The 20,121-nt window shown below is 50.6% G+C and overlaps 1 protein-coding gene across 2 annotated transcripts; it reads right to left on the bottom strand.

Moving 5' to 3' along the window:
• Positions 1–794: 794 nt before the first annotated feature.
• On the bottom strand, positions 795–16,792 carry SGK2 (serum/glucocorticoid regulated kinase 2). 2 transcript variants are annotated; one of them, XM_007193104.2, is made up of 14 exons: positions 16,631–16,792; positions 15,426–15,485; positions 14,838–14,887; positions 14,274–14,331; positions 13,983–14,066; positions 12,566–12,697; positions 11,373–11,485; positions 11,040–11,076; positions 9,906–9,992; positions 7,375–7,470; positions 6,549–6,704; positions 4,632–4,721; positions 3,030–3,235; positions 795–1,195 (listed from the first exon to the last, which is right to left on the bottom strand). In XM_007193104.2, exons 2-13 carry the CDS (start codon positions 15,459–15,461, stop codon positions 3,071–3,073), a joined length of 1,104 nt encoding a protein of 367 aa, XP_007193166.1. In that variant the 5' UTR covers positions 15,462–15,485; positions 16,631–16,792; the 3' UTR covers positions 795–1,195; positions 3,030–3,070. The 2 variants fall into 2 exon arrangements, with proteins under 2 accessions (XP_007193166.1, XP_007193167.1); XM_007193105.2 differs by lacking the exons at positions 15,426–15,485; positions 16,631–16,792 and adding an exon at positions 15,064–15,146.
• Positions 16,793–20,121: the final 3,329 nt, after the last annotated feature.

Here is a 20,121-nt window from a genome sequence, read left to right as displayed (position 1 = left end):
TGAGAGGCCGAAGCTGGGCAGACAGGGGTCCCCGTTGAGCAGAAAAGTGAGAGAAGAATGGTTCATAAGGCAAGGGTTGAGGAAGGGCATTTGGGCAGAAGGAACTGCTTATGCGGAAGAGCCATCGCCAAGTACGGTTTGCCCTGCTGTCGCCGTGAAAATGAGAAACCAGACGCCGGTAACCACAAACAGGCAACCCTTCTCCCCAGGAGAGGGCTCAGTGCCTGCCCTGAGGGAGCGTGGACGTCTGTGCAATGCAGCTGTCTCGCCGGCTCAAACCGATGAGAGCAGAGACTAGAATTTTTGTTACAGTCTTCAGCGGGTACAGAGTAGTCGGAGTTTTAGGGTCTTAAAACACACACACTACTCCTGTTGCTTTTTCACAACTACTGTGACTGCAAAGTGAAAAAGTGAAGAAGAGGGTGATGTGATTTCTCTTCCTGAGGATGCTGTCTTTTGGTACCAAATTGGGTGAGTACAGTTTGCAGTCAGTCTTTGCCAGAAGACCAAAAAAGTAGCTGCCCAGAGCACTTCTTCCACTATTGGAGGTTGTAGACGGAGCAAGGGCCTTAGAATCAGCTGCCACCAAGTTCAGTTCCTGGCTGTGCCTTGTACCATCTGGGTGACCTTGGGCAAGTTGCTTACTATCTCTGAGTGAAAGTTTCTTACCTGTAAAGTGAGGTTAATAATTTCTAAATGCTGGCTTATTGTGAGGATTGTAGATAATGCATATGCAGCTCAGAATGTGCTCAAAAAACCGAGGGGTGAACATATCTGTTCTGATATTGAACAGATCAAGATTCATAATTTTTCATTTTTATTTTCTATCCTGGTGAAAATTTCGTAATTTTACAGTCTTAGAGCAGATAGAACCATTACATGTTTCACAACCCGTAGCAGGTTGTATACTTTGACAATACCATCACATTTCTGACAACTACGCTCTGTTGCTTTTTGCTTTGGGAAGTTGGGGGAATTTTGGCCTCTTCCCCATCATACTTCACATTTGTCTATTAGCAGATGGTATTAAGATGGAAATCAAATCATAGTGTTTCTCAGAATTCACAGCACATATCAAAGGATAATAGTAGCTCTTCTTGACTCAGCTTTGATCCCCAGTAGGTCAGTGTCAGTGTCATTGGTGTGTTTTCCATGGTCTTCCAGCTTCATCCCCCATAATTCCTGGGGCAGGGGGCTGGGTAAACAAAAATGTAAGGCAAAGAGTGGGACTGAGTTAAGAGGAAAAGGCAGTAAAATCACCGGCACACACTGATGTTAAGAAAGTTCTCTTGTTCACAAATCAGAAAGCTAATAAGACCACCATGAAGTAGGTGATGAACCACAAACTTGTGAAAAAGACTTTTGTTGCACTGAAATAAGGCAGCAAGATCCATCAGATAAGTGCAGGGTGTCCTGGTCTCATGGGGTGTTATATGCTCACATTCTGTCCAATCAGAATTGCTTTTAGAAATGGCTAATCACCAGGACTGTACCAGCCCCAGCCTGGGCTCCCTATGGCCCTAGACCTGCCAAACATACAGAGGCATGTGAGGTAGAGCATAGCATGAACTTGGCAGCCAGACTCAGATGATGAGCATCCAATTGAATGCCTCCTCTTCAAGACCCTGTTTCCCATAACCCAGCTTGGCTCTCCTTAGAGATTTTGAAAGTCATTCTGCTTGGATTTAACAGAGTGAGAGGCAGACCAGCACAAAGGTTACCTGTGAGAGCCCCAGAGTCAGCTTATATGGCTCCAAGTCCCAGCTCTGGCTCTTATTAGCTATGTGACCTCCAGGCAGGGTACAACTTCTCTGACTCTGTTTCTTCATTGGTAAAAAGGGGATAGTTCCTACATCGGGGTTGTTTTGATGAAAACTGAGACTTGAAAAAGTCTAGCACAGAAACTGGTTCAGCATAGGCAGATGTTCTCAAGCTGACTTTGACCAGTTAAGCAAAAAAGGAGTGGTTAACAGGATCAGAATCTCTCAAAATCAGAAAACTAGAGAATAAGGGAATAGGGAACTAGAGAATAGGGAAAACTAGAGAATAAGCCTCAAGGATTCCCAGGAATGACAGGAATGATGCTGCAGCACTGATCTGATGAGGAAACTGATGCTGCCAATAAGTACCAATTGCTATATCGTTGCCACTTCTACACCAGGAACTCAGTTTTGTGGGTGTTGTTACCGCAGCTACCACATGAAAGAGAGCTCCCAGTTCCTTCCTTGAGTCAAAAATCTGGCACAGGTGCATCCTGAGGCCACATGCCTGGGCCCGAGCTGCAGGGGGGGCTGGGAAAGTTAGTATCTAGTATTTTCAGCTACTGTAAGTGGAGGTAGTTATTGCCTCTCATTATGTCTCATAAAACAGGAGATTCCCTGAATATAGGAAGAGGTTCAGATGCCAGGCAGACAAACCTAACAAATGTGCAATCCACCCACCCAAAGAAAGACATCATCGACATAGAACAATAAGAGGGTGTTGGGTGATACCCTATAGGCTTGTTACATCTCCGTCATTTTACACATTGAGATCAAAATCCAAACACCAAGAGACCCTCTGGTAAAGAGGTGCTGGTTGCCTACCCAACACTTTCCCCTTCTCTCTTAGTGTTGGAACCCCTGTGTTATTGTGGGGAGTAATGTGCCTGGTTAATCAGACATATATCCCAACCTCCATTACAGGTAGGGTGGATGGCTACTGAGATGCAAGCAGAAGTCATTGGTTGGGGCTGCTGGGGAAGCTCTATAAAGGTGCCCTTTTGCCGTTTCCTCCTTTTTCCCTGCCCAGCACACAGAAGCAGTGGTTAGAGCTCCAGCACCATCTTATGATAATATAATAATCCTAATAGTAGAAGCCACTTGCCAAGGACGGCAGAGCAGAAATACAGAAAGCCTCTGATGACCTGTCATACCAGCCCTGGACCACCTAACATCACCCTTATTTTATGGGCTGGGAAAAAAAAAAAATCTTATTTAAGCCATTGTTACTCTGGGTCTCTGTGACTAGCAGCTGAAGGTAATTCTTACAGATACAAGCTGGCTTCAGTGGTTTCACAGGTGCTTCTCTTCTAGCAATCTAAGACGGCATCATCCTCCGGTGCATAGGAAAATCCCAGGAAGGCACTTGAGGCCCCAGAACTGCTGGCCATAGTGTCGGGAGTGCAGCCAATGGACTTTGACACAGCTTCTTGGGTGAACTCTGGGTCAAAGTGTTTCAAGTCAGCAGGTCCTGCCTGTGAATATAAGCCAATGATAAGAAGGGAACGCTGGGGTCAGAGCTGCCAAAGGAGCCCACAGCCATGAGAGAGACGTTAGTGCTGCCCTCTGAGTGCCCCAGGGGCATCCTTACTTAATTGTCACTTATCCATGCATTTACATTGGTCATTGTATTCCATGAGGTCCAATAACAATCTATCAATTCCTCCATCCCCCACCCCAGCACCCTACCTGCTCCACACCAACCCCCCAGACGCTGCTGGTAGGAAGTAGATTGTGACGTGAATGCAGTATGAATCAAGGACATAAAAAATGTGCACAACAGATACAGTACAGAGAACAAACTAGTGGTTCCCAGAGGGGAGAGGGGTGGGAGGAAGGGCAAAATAGGTGAAGGGGATTAAGAGGTACAAACTACTAGGTATAAAATAAATAAGTTACAAGGATATAATGGACAGCACAGGGAATATAGTAATACTTTATAATAACTTTGTATGGAGTATAATGTATAAAATTATCAAATTACTATGTTGTACACTTGAAACTAATATAATACTGTAAGTCAACTATATCTCAATAATAAATAAATAAATAAAAATACATTCACATTCTTTGACTTGGTAATTCCCCAATTGGAATCCATCTTAAGGAAATAATCACAACTGTGGGCATAGATATACACTTAAAGCTATTCACCAGTCCATTATGATAAAGAAAAAATGGTAATAACCTAAAGTTCACCATTAGGAATGTGGTAGAATAAATTATGTTGCCAACATAGGGCTGAAATATTATACAGTCACTTAAAATCATACTTATAATGTCTTATATGACTTAGGTAAATAATGACATAGTTTTTAGCAAAAAGAAAGAGGGGAGAGATGATATTTATATATATGAAGTGTGACCTATGTAAAAAACATAGAAAAGACTTGAAGGAAACATGCCAGTGGTGCTTTCTCTTGGGTAGCGAGATAATAAGCTTTTTCTCCTTGATGCTTTAAACATCTGTTTTACACACTTTCTAGAAAGAGTACATGCCATTTTTATTATCAGGAAAAAAGCTAAACATAGAAAGAAAATCTTTACAGGGCTTGGCTCTGTCTGGGTGTGCTCCATGACACAGCGCTTTAAAAACTGTAAAGAGCGCTGAGACGAGGGTTATTGGTGCTAAAAGTAAAGAAGTGGCAGCCTGGCTCCTCACACAGAGCTCAACTGGCAGTCAGGACTTCTGGGCTCTCGACCCAATTCTGCCTCTAACTTACGGGGTGGCCTTGGACAAATCATTGAGCCTCTTGGACCCTTGGTTCTCCCATCTGTAGAAAGAGAGCAGGCTCAGATACCCTCCCCAGATACCCTCCAAGCTTCCATCAGCCCTGGGAATCCAGAATCTAGAATGTGAAGACCTCTTACCACATTTGGGTTGAAGGGTGGAGTCAGCCTCTTGTGGTACAAGTCGTCCCAGTTTATGGGGCTGAAGAATACATGGTTCTTTATCTCAAGCTGCAGGAAGAAGGTACTGATCAGAAGTAGCCCTTTCCATTGGCGTTCCCACCCCACCTCACATGCCTCGGAGCTCCAACTCTATTGGCAACTGGTTGTCAAGCCCTAAACACTTCAATAGGAAGGTAACTTGCCGTTCTGGCTGGTTTCCTGGGACAAAGGATTGTCTGCAGTTAGACTTCTCCCCTTCGCCATTATCTCGAACTCCAGCCTTCTCCTCGTAGCAGTTGTTTATTCCACAGCTATTTACTGAGCACCTATTCTGTACCATACTAGGCTGTAGAGGTATGTCAGTGAACAAGACAGCAGAACCTGCTCTTGGGGGCCCCGGGGGATCTTGGGGACCCCCTGTCCCCCATTCTGCTTCAGTGCATCCTGACTCTTACAGAATTCTAACCAGAGAAATAGAGCAAATCGACTCACTAAGGAAGATTTGGGAAATAAAGCCCCAAGAAAAGCTGCAGTTTCCCAAAGATCCAGAATTTAGGATTCAGCCCTGGGCGTGATTCACCACTTCTCTCCTAATCCAAACCAGTGGTGGCACGAACTTCCACCTGTTCCAGCAGGACCCTCTCTCTATCTGTGTTTCTCAAAGAATGATTCTCTGGCTCCATATCAAAACCCCCCGGGGGGTTGCTGAAAAGCCAGATCCAAACTATTTCCAGACAAACACCCAAGAAACTGGTAACACTCATTGCCCCCAAATTGAAAAAACTCAGTGGCTGGAGGGACTTTTTCTGAATATCCTTTGGATTTTGATCTATGGGAATGTATACCTTATTTTAAGAATCATACATATTTTTTAAGATGCAAATTTCCTCTGGGAAGGAGGGGACCTGTCTTCATGAAAGCCCTGTTCTTTAGGCTGTCCAGGGATGGGTAGGCAAATGCCCTAAATGTTGTTACACTTCACAGTATCTGGCATATAGGGCAGTTTGTACAAACATTTAAAAAGCACTACATGCCAGACACTGGCCTAAGTGTTTGTATATATTATTTAATCTTCATAAGAGCTCTGAATTGGGTGCTATTATTACAGATGGGGAGACAGGCGCACAGAGAGAGGTTAGCCATGTGCCCAGGGTCCTGCACCCAGTAACTGGTAGAGGGGGGATCTGAACCCACGTAGTCTGTCTCACAATCCATGCATCTCAACTTCTACGCTAGAAGAGCAAACTTCTAGGGAGCATGCACAGTTGGGACAAATTATGAACCATAAGATACAAAAAGGCCAAAAACCAACTGCCACTTCTGAGGTGCTGGGAGAAAAAGCAGGATACTGGGCATGAGCCCTGCACACAACACCACCAAGGGGGTGGGCAGATCACCTAAGCCACCCCTGCTGCCCAACCCACAGATCTGCCCCTACTCTCACCCCATTTAAGGAACGAGTCCACCCTCCTCAGAGAGCAAGCAAGGGCACCTGTTACTTTCTTTTGCCCCCTCGTGCTATATAGCACAAGTCCCAAGAAAGCCTTGCCTGAATTCCTGTCTGGCCTCTTATCGTTTTGTCACACTCTGTAATAATTTGTGTTTGTTTGTCTGCCTTCCCCTCATAAACTTAATAAGGGCAGAGGCCCAGTCTAACGAATCCCTAGCATTTAGCTCAATGCCTGGCACATAGTAGGTGCTCCATAAATACTGGTTGAATAAAAGTGTTCGAATGAAGGAAATAAGTATGCAGCAGCAGCTGTGAATCTCCAAATGTGTGAATTAGCAGTGCCTGGTTTTAGAAAACAGCTGGATGCATGTCACTGCTTCTGGGTTGCCTCTGCAGGAAGCTGAGAGCCCCACGAGGGGCCAGTGTTCCACTGGCAGGTCACTTACAAAGTCTGTTTTGGAGCCCAGCCGCTGCCTCTGGTCCTTGTGAAGAAGGGCTTGCAGGAGGTCGCAGGCGGCCACTGTCAGGCCCCCAGGGATCCGTAGCGGCTGGCTCAGAATGTTCTCATACATCTGGGACACATCTTGGCTGTAGAAGGGCGGCTGGTGAGAGAGAGACGGGAGGATCATCCATGCTAAAGTGGGCACGGTTCTCAGGGACACTTGGAGCAAAGTGGGCAGCTGGAAGGATTCAGCCAGACCTGTGTCTGTGCGATGGCTCACGTGGCGGATTGGAGCGAGACAGAGACCTAAGGGCATCCAGCACAGCGGACAGGCTGTTGGGAAGGCCAAGAGGTCTCTCCCCACCAGTGTGAGGCTTGTGGATCCCCCAGGTGCCTCCTCTATCCCATGTCTCTTAATCCAGCTTGTGCAACGACTTTGCACTTTGCAAAGTTAACAGTTTCCTGTCATCATTTCATCCCAGCCTCACAACCATCCTTTGAGACAGGTTGTAATTTTTCAGATGAGAAGAGCAGGCAGCCTAGGATTGGGTCCAGGGGCTGGTTCCACAACCTCCCAGCACTGTGACCTTTCTGGGTCTCAGTTTCCTTGTCATGAGGCACCACAGGAGTAACATGTGAGATGGTATATTGTAAAGTGCGGAACTGACTTTATTGAAAAAATATATCTAATCCTTGTATTCACTTTGGCATCATCTTTTTTCAGCTTGGAGAGGAGTGATGGCTCATTCAGTTCCTCAAGGAGCCTGAGGAGGCCACACAAGGGACAGATCCACCCCCATCTCTTCCAGAGTCTGCTATACCCCACTCACCAGGCCATGCAGCATCTCGTAGAGAACGGCCCCCAAGGACCACCAATCCACTGCCCGATCATAAGGCTCTTTACGAAGCACTTCTGGAGCCAGGTACTGTTGAGGAGAAATACACTTATCTGAAAGACACTCAGCCTCTGTCTCCCCATTTGTAAGCAAGGCACTTGGAGGAAAAGCCCAACAGCGGTTGATCCTGCGGTGATATTTACTTGTCTGTGCATATGTTTATTCAGCATCCATTTGTCAAAGACCTGATTTGCGTGGGGCTCTTTGCCAGTGTGCTAGGGACATAGAGGAGATCAGGCAGGACTGCCCTGTACAGTTGTATGTGTTGTGCACCACACAAAAGTACCAGCCAAAGGGGTAAAGGGGGCTGCAAGCCTGGCTATGATCAACTTACCAAGCCATAACCCTAGTTATAGGGGTGCATCTGACAACTGACATATATTTATTTATTTTAAAATTTTATTTATTTATTTATTTTTGGCCATGTTGGGTCTTTGTTGCCGCACAGGCTTTCTCTAGCTGTGGTGAGTGGGGGCTACTCTTTGCTACGGTGCACAGGCTTCTCATTGCAGTGGCTTCTCTTGTTGTGGAGCACAGACTCTAGGTGCACAGGCTTCAGTAGTTGTGGCACGTGGGCTTAGTTGTTACACGGCGTGTGGGATCTTCCCGGACCAGGGCTCAAACCCATGTCCCCTGCATTGGCAGGTGGATTCTTAACCACTGTGCCACCAGGGAAGTCCCAACTGACATATATTTAAAGGGGAATTTTTTGGGCATTTTTCTGCCCAAAGTGGGTGCCTTTATCGAATTTGCTCAAAAGCATCCAATCAGTGTCTTGGGACTAGGAAAGCCCTGGGAATACTCACGGGGCAGTGGGAAGACTAACGGATAAAGTGTAAGTCAGTGTGGCACATGCTTGCACTGGAAACCTTAGTAACAGATGAATGGAAAGGAGTCAGGAAAGAGGAGGTGGCGCTTGAGTTCCTCCTGACAGCTGAATGCGTGCCTTGTATCTGTGCCTTGCGTAAGGAGAGAACCTGAGGCAGAGCTGTGCTTCCTGCCAAACCCGAGGGCTTGGTGGCCTCTTAGCCTGGTGTCTCTGCCACTGAGGAAAGGGGTCTCAGCAACAGACAAAGCCACTTCGGGAGACTGTGCGTATGGAGAGGGGCAGGGAATTACGCAGACCTGAGCCCTACTGGGTGTGTGGTCACAAGCAGGTCATTGAACCTCCTAGAACCTTGGTTTCCTCATCCACATAATGGGACCGCAGAATCCCTCCCTAGGGGCTGTGTTAAGGACACATGCTAACATATGTGTTACCCCTTGAACAATGGGAGCAACTGTGGTTACTCCTGTCTGTGCTCCCGGCACCATGGCAGTGGCTGAGTCATGGAAGAGACTTGTCAGGGCCACGTGTCTCCGACACCATCCAAGGTGCCGTATCCCCTGCTCCTTGCCCCAGCAGTGTCCAAGGAAGGGTCAGCTGGGTTTTTAGGCTTTGGGAGGCCAGTTCTGTCCGTGGACGCCCTGCCATACCCAAACACAGACAATAGCTCCTGCTTAGAGAGGCCGTCTGTCCATCAGCTCCCCTAAAACCAAATTGAGGAGACAGCTGAAATCTGAGACCCAGATTTTCAAGCGCATGGAGAAACACAAAAGCTAAATTCCTGTCCCATGCCAGTTTGGGAGAACTTGCCAGCCCTTCACAGCCTCAGTCCCCCACCCCCAATCCAGACATCTGTCCAAGCAGCTGGGAAACCCTTTGGGCCCAAGGTCCAAGGAGTTTAAGGAAAGGTTTTTAACCCCAAAGCTGCAGGGAGGCCTTGGCAGGACAGAGAGATGTATGTGAATTACTGCTGAGACTCGCAAATTTTAACCCTCCAGGATCTTGGTGGCTGGAAGAAGGAGGTAGACCAGTGTCTTTACCCTTGCAAACCTCGATCTTAAGTGTCAGGCCAGGGCCTCCTGTGGCACATGGACTTCACCCTGTAGGGCAGTGCTGTCCAATACAGTAGCCACTAGCCACGCATGACTGCCGAACATTTGAAATGTGGCTGATCTGAGCTGAGAGGGACCATAAGTATAAAAGGCACACCAGATCAAAGACTTAGTTAGAAAAAAAAGAATAAAATATTTCAACAATTTTATGTTGATTGTATGTTGACATGATACTATTTTGCCTGTGTTGGGTTAAATAAAATATATTACTAAAATTGATTTCTCCTCTTTCTTTTTTCTTTTTAAATGTGGTTGCTGGAAATTTTTAAATTGCATATATGGTTTGCATTTCTGTTTCTATTTCTATCGGACAGCACTGCTGCAGAGTTTCACCAGCCGGGTCCCAGCAGCCCCTAGAGCTGTTGCCCCCATGACATGGAGGAGGGAACCAAGGCTGGGTGTACAGCCAGCTCGGGGAAGTGCTTGGGTGGAAGAAGTGAGTCCCTCTGGTATAACCTGGTGGCCCTAATCAGGAGCTGTGGCCTCATCCACTCCCAGCCTTGCCCCTCCCAGGAGGTTTAGCTTACCTCGGGGGTCCCACAAAACGTGGACGTGGTCTCCTCGGGCTCTACACCTTCCTTGCAGAGGCCAAAATCCGTCAGCACCACGTGTCCCTATAGAGGAGGGAGGGCAGGGGTGGGAGGGTGGTCTTAGCCAAAGGTATACCCAGGTCTATCCCCAAAGCCCGGATGCCACATCTGGGGCAGCGGCCGTGGGGTCTGATGTCCCTGGCAAAGGCACGGGCTGGCGGCTCCACTCAGAGACTCAGTGCTTCTAACCTGGATTCTAAGAGCAGCAGAGGGGCCAGGTGAGGAGATGGCATTGCACTGTCTATCCCCAGCTCATCACAAACTCAGATCGACAACCTATAACAACAGCAGTTCCAGAATGTTCTCGCTGGAGGGGCGTAGTGGCAGCAGCCCCCTTAACAGAGGACTGGGGACGCAGCAAGCACGCCTTGTGGCAGCTGAGCGAGAGGGTGGTTGGTAGAGCAGTGAGTGGATGCTGCGGGGCGCTGTCCAGATCCCCCCTTTAGGAGCTGTCCCGCCCATCCCCCCATGCTGGGCCATTGCCCTCATCCAAAGTCATGCCCCCTCTCAAGGGGCAATCCCCATCCAATGACTGGTCAATGTAGGGGCACAGATGCCCAGCCTCCTTGCCTCAGTTTGGAACAGTTCTAAAGAGCCATCCCAGCTCAGGCCCACCCCACCCCTGTCAGATCAGCTGAGGAGGCCTCACTTGCAACCACAGGGCAGGTGAGCTTCTTCCTCTGCCCAGCCCTGCCTCCTCACCCCCTTAAACGTGGATCTCTTGAGAGCGTTCCCCAGGAGACTTCTGCACCCAGCGCTCCATCTCAGAGTCTATTTCCAGGGAACACAGTCTATGACATGGAAGGACTACAAAATCCTCGAGCCTCCACAGGGCTCCACCCCTGCCCCCCACCCCGTATACACATACATGCACATGGATACGTAGCCACGTGTACACATAACGCACATGCGTGTCCATATATGTGGGTACGTGTGTACACAGGCATAGGCACACATGCGCACACATACTTGAATGCGTCCCTAGCCACATGCACGCATGCACAATGCGTGCACACACACTCATGGGCACACAGCACACACGCGCGTGCGCACACACACATACCCACCAACCTGGCAGTCCAAAAGAATGTTCTCTGGTTTCAGGTCCCTGCAGAAAATGAGAGAAAAGGGCGCTGTGATGTCACAGCTGCTTAGTGACGTGAGCTGGGGACCGGGGTCCTGCAAGAGGACTGTTCATGGAGACGCAGAGATGCACAGGGAGAGCCCGAGGAGGATGGGCGCTCAATCCCAGGAAGGAGGAGGCTTCCCCCTCGCTGGCGGGCCCCCCTCCTCAGACAGAGGACCAAGTTCACCAGGATTTCAGCAGGATCTGGGGGTCCATACAACGCCTGGCTGTGGGGGCAGAAGGGCCAGGCCTAGCTCTGAGCCACAGGCAGGCCTCACCTGTAAATGATGTTGAGGGAGTGCAGGTAGCCAATGGCGCTGGCCACCTCGGCGGCGTAAAACCGGGCCCGGGGCTCCAGGAACCGGCGCTCCCGCTGCAGGTGGAAGAAGAGCTGGAGGGGGAGGAGACATGTGAGCGGGTTCCTGGGGGGCTCCAGCTCCTCGAGTGTGGGGTGGGGGGCAGCTGGCCAAGTGACCCACTCTCTAAGCTGCAATGTCCTCATACAAGGAAGGGCATGCTGGCCCCTGCCCCACAGAGCAGGCAAGGTGTCAGCAGGAAAGATGAATTAGCAGGGATGGAGCACCTACTGAGTTTCAGGCTCCAGCCAAACCCTTTCACGTCTCTAATCTCCTTTAATCTTCCTGACTACCTTCCAGGTATCAAGTAGGAGGCCAGTTTCACAGAAAAGGAAACTGGAAGAGTCAGAGCAGTCAGGTGACTTGCCCAAGGTCACGTACTGTAATTGGCAGAGCTGTGATGTGAACCTGGGTGCGTCAAAGATGTGCTTTTCCTCCAACCCAGGTGATAAAATGATTATGATGGTCAAACTGAGCCTGGGTTAGATCTGCTCCCGGGCCAGTTGCTTTGGTCTATTTGGCTGGCAAAGAAAGCCCTTTACCTCCACCAGGGAATTTAGTGATGCAGGACAAAAACTTCCCTCTTGGCATCAGGCTAAAGAGCATGAGGTCACACAGGTTAAATCTGGGGTCACTGAGAAGGGCCATCTTGTCATCTTGCTCAGAGAGGCAGAAGAGGGAACCCAGCTTATCCCAGCTGTGTTTCTGGGTCACCAGGTGGCCTCAGGTCATTCCCATAGGGACTGGTCACTCCCATGCAGTGGTCTTTGGTGTAAGATGGGGGCATTAGAAATACTGACCACAGAGCTCCTCTAACATTGACTTTTCCCAGGTCCACTGAAGGGATTCTGGGCAGCTCTGCATGGAAGTCAAGTAATGATAATGGCTGGGAGGTAGATAGACCTGTCTTCAAATCCTGGCTCTGCCGGGTACAGGCTGAGTGGCCTTGAGCAAGTGAGCTCCCTGCCCAAGCCTCGGTTTTTTTCAGCTGCAGAATGGGTCTGTTGTAAGGATGAGGGGAGATTGTTCCAGAACCTGGGGCACCATGAGCATGTGGGATGGAAAGCTTCTGCTGAGAGCCGGGCAGGGAAGGCGCCAGGTGGACCTATACCCACCTCTCCCCCGTTGACATAGTCCAGCACAAAGTAGAGCTTCTCCGGCGTCTGGAAGGAGTAGTGCAGGCCCACGAGGAAGGGGTGGCACATGTTCTTCAGGAGCACGCTGCGCTCTGCCATGATATGGCTCTGCTACAGAGTCACACAGACGGGCCATGTCACCGCCTACACGGCCACCCCACCCAGGACCTTCTCGTGCCCCTGCTCAAACACCCACCGTGGCTCCTCACTGCCCTCAAAGCCAAGGCCAGGCTCCTTGCTTAGCATCCAGGACTCTGTGTGGTCCACCTCATCCCCGACCAGTCCACGTGGGTGCACCTCCAGCCCTGGATCCAAATGCCCCGCCCGCCTCCCTGGGACAGTAAGCAAAGCTATGTGAATACCGCATAAATGAGTCCCAAGGACAATCCTGCAGAGGGAAGAAGCTGAGCGCTATCCACATTCAGCCTTGATTGCTGTTCCCCTGCCAGGATGCCATTGTCAGACCATCAGAATCCTATCTTCAAGGCCAGCTGCAAGGCCACCTCCTTCAGCTTTCTGAAGGACACCTGCCCTTCAATGTCCTTGTTAGCATTAATTCCCTCTCCTGAGTCCTCCAACTTGACATTCAGTTCTCTCTCAGGGCCCGCTCTGTCCTTCTCATGGAGTTGGTGTTAAGAGACTCAAGTCAGGGCTTCCCTGGTGGCGCAGTGGTTAAGAACCCGCCTGCCAGTGCAAGGGACACAGGTTCGAGCCCTGGTCCGGGAAGATCCCACATGCCACGGAGCAACTAAGCCCGTGTGCCACAACTACTGAGCCTGAGCTCTAGAGCCCGCAAGCCACAACTACTGAAGCCTGCATGCCTAGAGCCCGTGCTCCACAACAAGAGAAGCCACGACAATGAGAAGCCTGCTCACCGCAACGAAGAGCAGCCCCTGCTCACCGTAACTAAAGAAAGCCTGCGCGCAGCAACGAAGACCCAACACAGCCAAAAATAAATAAATAAATAAATTAATTAATTTAAAAAAAAAAGAGCCCTTCTCTTAAAAAAAAAAAAAAATAGAGACTCAAGTCAGCAGAAGTATCTAGAACTCCCAGATGGCTGGAGCTTGAAGGGCCTTTGGAGAGCCTGAAGTGTGACCCCCACGTTGCACAGATGGGGAGGCTGGCACCTGACAGAGCAGAGGACTGGTCCACCATGGAGCCCTGAATCTTTAGGGGAAGGCAGAGGGCCGGGCCGGGTCACCTGCAGGCCCTTGGGGTAAGGCGGCTAGCCTGCCTTCCTGGAGGAGGCTCAGCATCCTGGGCACCACCTGGCCCCCCTGCTGGGCCACCTCTGTGCCCAGAGTTGGGACCCATCTTTGGAAGCCACCTGAGGCTGGTGGGGGGGGGGCCGTCAAGAAGCAGAGAGGAGATGCCTGGGTCCAAGCCGTGGTACCTCTTTCTTCTTTAAGATGGACTTTTTCTGTAGCACCTTCACTGCGTAGAACATCCCGTCAGACTTGTGCTTGGCCAGTAGGACCTGAGCAGAAATACAAATGCAGAACCCGTGGGTGACTACTCCTCCAGGCTTTGTATTTCTCGATGGCAGTGCAGGCCTCCAGCCCCTGCCCTGCGCCCATGATTCTGCAGGTTATAAGCTCCCTCTCTGCATGTGCAAGTAACAGCAGGGGGCAGAAGAGGCCGGAGAAGGGGAGACCCAGGCCTTCCATGCCCACGGGTCACTCACCTTCCCGTAGTTTCCTTTGCCAATGACTTTGAGGAAGTCGAAGTCGGTGGGCCGGGCACTGGGGGACGAGGGAGGAACACGGGTCAGCATTTGCAAGCTTGGGAAACTTGATGCTTTAGTTCAAATCAGAGCTTCTTTTTAACTTTGAAGCTGGAGAAGGCAGGGAGCTTTCTAAGGACGCCATGTTCTCTCAGCCAAGAGGGTCTTATAAGACTGGCCCCTGCCCCTGGGGATCTCACAATCGAGTAAAAACAGACAAGGTCGGGAGAAAACCAGACGCAACAGCATAGAAGGCAAAGGAATCTGACCTCCAAAGACTGAGAAGGGCCTGAAGGGTGGGGAGCTGCTAGTAATGCAGACTTTGGGGGGATACTTCAGCCACAGGGCTCAGCATGGGCAGAGGCTGGGGAATTAGTGGGAGATGAAGCTAGGGGCCGGTCCTAGGCCCAGATGGCAGAGGATCTCGACGCTGGACCAGAGAATTGGATTATATTCCCAAGGTGAGGGGGGAGCCAGGTATGAGAGGAGTCGGGGAGGAAAGTTATATGAGAGATGAGAACTCACTTTGGGTTGGCCGAAGGCCCCAGGTTGATATTCCCATTGGCCCTTGGGGGCTAAAGACATTTAAAGAAAGAAGTGATTAAAATCAGAGGGTCCCTACTCCTTGGCCCCCTCTCTTTCCCCTGGTCCAAGCCCTGCTCCTTTTCCAATATCTCTACTAGGCTTCTTCCCTCCCTCCCTTCCTCCCTTCCTTCTTTCCATCCACCTGCCAACCCACCCACCATCTCACCTGCTTCACACAACAGCCTTGGGAGGCTGCTGGCCGTTGTACCAAATGTGAGCGTGAGGAAACTGAAGCCCAGAGAAGAGCCATCCAAGGACTTCCAGGATGCCCCACTGGCATGAGAACGCAGGTGTCCTCAGGTCCAATCCCATGATTTTCCACCCCATTTACTTCTTGAAGCCCTTGCCCAAGTCTCTTCTCTCTTTACCCTGCAAACGGCCCAGTTCTGTGGGCTCACAGTGATCCCTGTGGGCACCCCCAGTCCTGGGACCGCCCACCGGCTGACTGGGACTTCTAGGGATTTCCTCAGCCTTGGGAAGAAGTGAGCCCCCCCCTGGTGGTGGGTGGGGGAACCAAGACCCACTCACCTGCAGACTGGGGGTCCCAGCCAGGCTAGAGTCCATCTTGTAACAGTGATCAGGTGGGCTCTGCGGACACAAGGAGAAGCAGGATGAGAGAGCTGATGTTGGGGAATTAGTGTCACCTGTCTGGGGCCTTAGGCACCGCTGCCCTCTCCACCCTTCCCCAACCCAGACACCTGCCCGAGGCCAGTAACCCCTGAGTGGGACAATAAATGATATCCCCTGGACCCAGCCTCTCCCATCAAACGTCTCAGGAGGGAGAGAGGGAGGATGGTCAGGGGTGGCCCCTCCTAGGCTGAGTCTTTTCAAGGGTTGAGGACAGCCAGGGCAGCAAGATCCTTGTGAGCCAGGGCAACTCTGGATATCTGGGGTGGCCAAGGCTGGAAGGACTCTTGCAGAGCATGAAGTCTGAACCCTTCCCCCCATTTCACTGGGGGGGAGTCTGAGGCCCAGAAAGGGACTTGCCTAGGGTCCCACAGCTTGTGAGGGGCAGGCTGGGCTCCCGCGGATCCCATACAGGCATGTTGCAACCCTGGATCCCTGTGGACAGCCCCGGGCTGGGCTCTGTGCAGACTATTATCTCTCTGCCACAGAGACTTCCGCCGAATGTCCCTGGAAGGGCAACTGCCCTGGGGACCTTGGGCCAGAGCCATGGACAGACCCACTGACCTATGTCTATTTGAGATGAAACAGTGGAGAGTGTGACCAACGGTCTGTGTGGCCAGGAGCATATGTCTTCCCTGCCCCCAGCCTGCAGGGTGGCGGAGGCCGGTATGTCCAGGCCCTGGCTCAGCGTGCCCAGGACCCCATAGCCCTATCCCTGCTTGGAAGATCAAGGCCAAGAACCGAGATCTCACCTGGGAACCCAGTTGCTCGTGGGGGCTGCTGGGCACTGTACATCCCAGGACCACAGCTTTGGCCTACTGTGGGACCTGGGCTGCAGTAGAGACCACCCGTCTTTACAAGGGGATCCCTGGAGCAATCACCCCCTGGCCTTCCTGGGAGCTGAGAAAGTGACCACAGGGGAAGCGAGGGAATGGCCCAGCCCTGTGGAGCCCTGAGTGAGTAAGCCACAGAACTGCCCAGGTAGGGAGTGCGGCCTGGCTTCAGCCAGGGCCCCGTGCCTGTGCTCCCGCAGGCAGCCCACACGCCCCCCTGGCCTGGCCCTGACAGCCCCTCTGCCAGGCCCCGGCCTCCCCAGCCCCACGTACCTGCGCAGCCTGAGGAGAGGCCGCTGGGAGAACCAGTGGTTGGAGCCGGAGGATGGGCAGCGGACAAGAGAGCCTCTCTCTGTTCTCCCAACAAGGGCCGAAGTGTCTGTGCCTGGCGCTGGCCCGCCCCCGGCACCCAGCTCGGAACTCCCGGCCGCAGCAAGGGGGCTGTTGATGTCACGCGGGAGCCAGCGGGGCTTAAGAAGGGACCGAAGACCTCTGTTCCCTCGGGGACATCGCCTCCCCCTGGGGGGTGTGGGTGGAATGGGGTGAGCGACAGCTGCCGGAGAGCCCGGGCGACTCAGGGGCTTGTTAGAATGCGTGTGAGTGTGTGGGGCAAGGAGTGTGTGTGCAGGTGTTTCGCGCAGAAATGTGTGTCCGTGTGTCTGTCTGGTGTATGTGTGTCCCTGTATGTCAGGATATTTGTGCATCAGTGTGACCACGTTTGTATAATTTTGTCGATGTGTCTGTACATCTGTGACTCTCTGTTCTCACTGTGTGGAGATGTGCTTCAATGAGTCTCTGTGTAGTGTAGTGTGTGGACATGGCAGTGTGTACCTCTATATATGTTAACGTGCTGTGTGTATGTGTGTAAGTGTGAGTTTGTGTGATACCTGTGTGTGACAGTCGTCATTGTGTGTCTGTGCTCATATCGGTGTATATTGGTAAATTGTGTGTGTGTATGCGTGTGTGTGTGTGTGTGTGTAGGGGGCCTGTCTGTGAGGAGACATGTTCCCCGGGGCCTACCAAGGCCTGGTGCAGACCATCTATGGCTGAAGATGAGGTTCCAGAGACCTCACCGTGGCAGCCGAGAGCCCTTTGCCTCCCAAGAACCTGCAGGTGTTTCAGCGCCTGGGTGTCTGGTTCAGTCAGCATGGCCTTGGTCTTTGCTGAACACCTAGCCCTTTGGGCCTTTCCCTGCCGGCCCTCCGGGGCTCTGGCCGCTGTCTCCAGGGCAGGGCTGGTTGGCTGTGTAAGAGCCAGGAAGCAGGGTCCCGGTGGCACCCTGGTGCACGAAGGCCTTGCTGCCTGGTGCGATAATCAGGTACTCACAGGGTCCCTTCCTTTCTCGCGCGGAGGTTATATGGGGTGTTCTGGGGAATGAAGGAGTTGACAGGGCCTGACACAGCTCCTGCCCTTCTATAACTTTCTGTGTGGTTACCACATGCCACACCCAGACCTTTGTAGTTCACCACAGGGTGGGTATCTGTGCAGCTGGGGCCGAGGGGGCTGGTCAGGGAGGGACCTAAGCCCAGTGGCCTTGGGGGTTCTCTGTGGGCTCTGAAGCGGGGGTGTCATACAAGGAAAACCCAAGAACTGTATCAGAGCTCTCCATTTTTTAAGAACAGAAATGTTGAACCAACACACAGATGGACAGGATATCATGTTGGCAAAACAAATGCCCAGAACGAGGACATTTCTTTTCAATGACAAGACACTGATGCAGCCTTCATTTAGGAGCACTGCTTAGAACAGGAAAACAATAATGAAAATAATAATAACCTCAGTGTCCCACCGTAGGGCGCTTCAGAATACCCGCCGGCTGTAATAGTTCCCTCTCTGGAACTTACATCCCTCTTGAGAGACTGCCCCACTGCTATGTTCCCTTCTCAGTTAAAGTCCTTGAAAGAGTTGTTTGGACTTAGTCCCCTCTCCTCCTCCTTTTCTCTCTTGAACCCATTCCAAAGAGGCTGTCATCCCAACATGCCTCCAAAAGAGTGGACCAATGACCTCCTGTGCCAGAGCCAGAGATGGATTCTTTGTCCTCATCTAAGTCAGTGTCTCTGAGGACATAACCTGCTTTTCGCAGCTGGCTTGAGGATCTCCTGGTTTCCCTCCTGCCTCGTGGATTGCTTCTTCTTCAGATCTTCCACTGGATTCCCTGCTTTTTTACCCTGAAACACTGGCCCGGCCTCTATCTATACTTGTTCCCCAGTTGACCCCAACCAGTTTAATGATTTTAAGTGTCGACTAAACGCCACAATTCCCAAACTCATCTCTCTAGTTCTGCTTCTCTCCTGACTCTGGCTTCTCCGACACTTCACTAGTTAGATGCCTAGAGGCGCTTCACTCTTAACATGTCCAGAACAAAAGTCTTGACCCTTATTCCTTCCACTCTGCCCCAGACTGCTCCTCCCTCTGACATCCATCTCAGTAATGGTACTACCAACTACTCAAAAGTTCAAGCCACCAACTCGGAATTCATTCTAGAAACTCTGCACCCTCATCCCTCCTCCATTCCAGCATGAAATCCCATTAGACTCCACCTTCAAAATATACCCAGAAACTACTGCAACCACCCTGTCCTGAGCCACCATCATCACTTGCGTGGATTATTGCCCTAGCATCCCTACTGTGTCCCTATTTCTTTTTTTTTTTAATTAATTTTTATTGGAGTAGAGTTGCTTTACAGTGTTGGGTTAGTTTCTGCTCTACAGCAAAGTGAATCAGTTATATGTATACACATATCCCCTCCTTTTTGGATTTCCTTCCCATTCAGGTCGGCACAGATCATTGAGTAGAGTTCCCTGAGCTATACAGTAGGTTCTCATTACTTATCTATTTTGTACATAGTAGTATATATATGTCAAACCCAATCTCCCAATTCGTCCCACCCCTCTCTTCCCTCCTTGGCATCCATAAGTTTGTTCTCTACAAACAAACTTATGTAATTCTGTTTCTGCTTTGCCAATAAGTTCATCTGTACTATTTTTCTAGATTCCGCATATAAGCGATATTACACAATGTTTGTTTTTCTCTTTTGGACTTACTTCACTCTGTATGACACTCTCTAGGTCCATCCACGTCTCTGCAAATGACACTATATCGTTCCTTTTTATGGCTGAGTAATATTCCATTGTATATATGCCTGTGTCCCTATTTCTATCTTGAGCCTCTACAATCTTTCATCACCAGAGTGACTCTTTAAAACTGGAAATCAGATCACGTGACTTTGTTGCTCAAAAACTCCATTGTACTTCCCACCACACTTAGGATTTAGATCCAAAGTCTTTACCACGGTCAACAAGATTCCACGTGACCCGGCTCCCATCTCCATCTCCACCTGGGTCTCCAGGCCCTCCCTCTCACTACGCTAGAAACTTTTTGCTGTTCCTCAAACACACAGAGCGCCCTCTAGCCTCCTGTCCCTTGCACTTATGTTTCCATCTGCTTAGAATATTCTTCCCCCAGATGTCTGCATGGCTGGCTTCCACTAACATCACAGAGGTCTCTGCTCAAATGTCACCTCTCAGAGAGGACTTTTCTGATTGCATATAACTGATTGTCCCGGTTTGTCTCGGACTTAGGGGTTTCCTGGGACGTGATACTTTCAGTGCTTAAACCAGTACAGTCCTGGGCAAACCAGGATGGTTGGCCACACCGCAATACAAGTCCCACCGGTTCCCCATCCACATTTTCTGCTTTATATTTTACTTTGTAACACATCACTCTCTGACACCTTATCCTGCAACTCTTTAATTGTTTATTTT

The sequence above is a fragment of the Balaenoptera acutorostrata genome, chromosome 15, assembly GCF_949987535.1.
Source record: "Balaenoptera acutorostrata chromosome 15, mBalAcu1.1, whole genome shotgun sequence".
Taxonomy (NCBI): domain Eukaryota; kingdom Metazoa; phylum Chordata; class Mammalia; order Artiodactyla; family Balaenopteridae; genus Balaenoptera; species Balaenoptera acutorostrata.
Note: the sequence above shows the minus strand (reverse complement) of the source record. Positions and strands in the feature narration are given on the sequence as shown.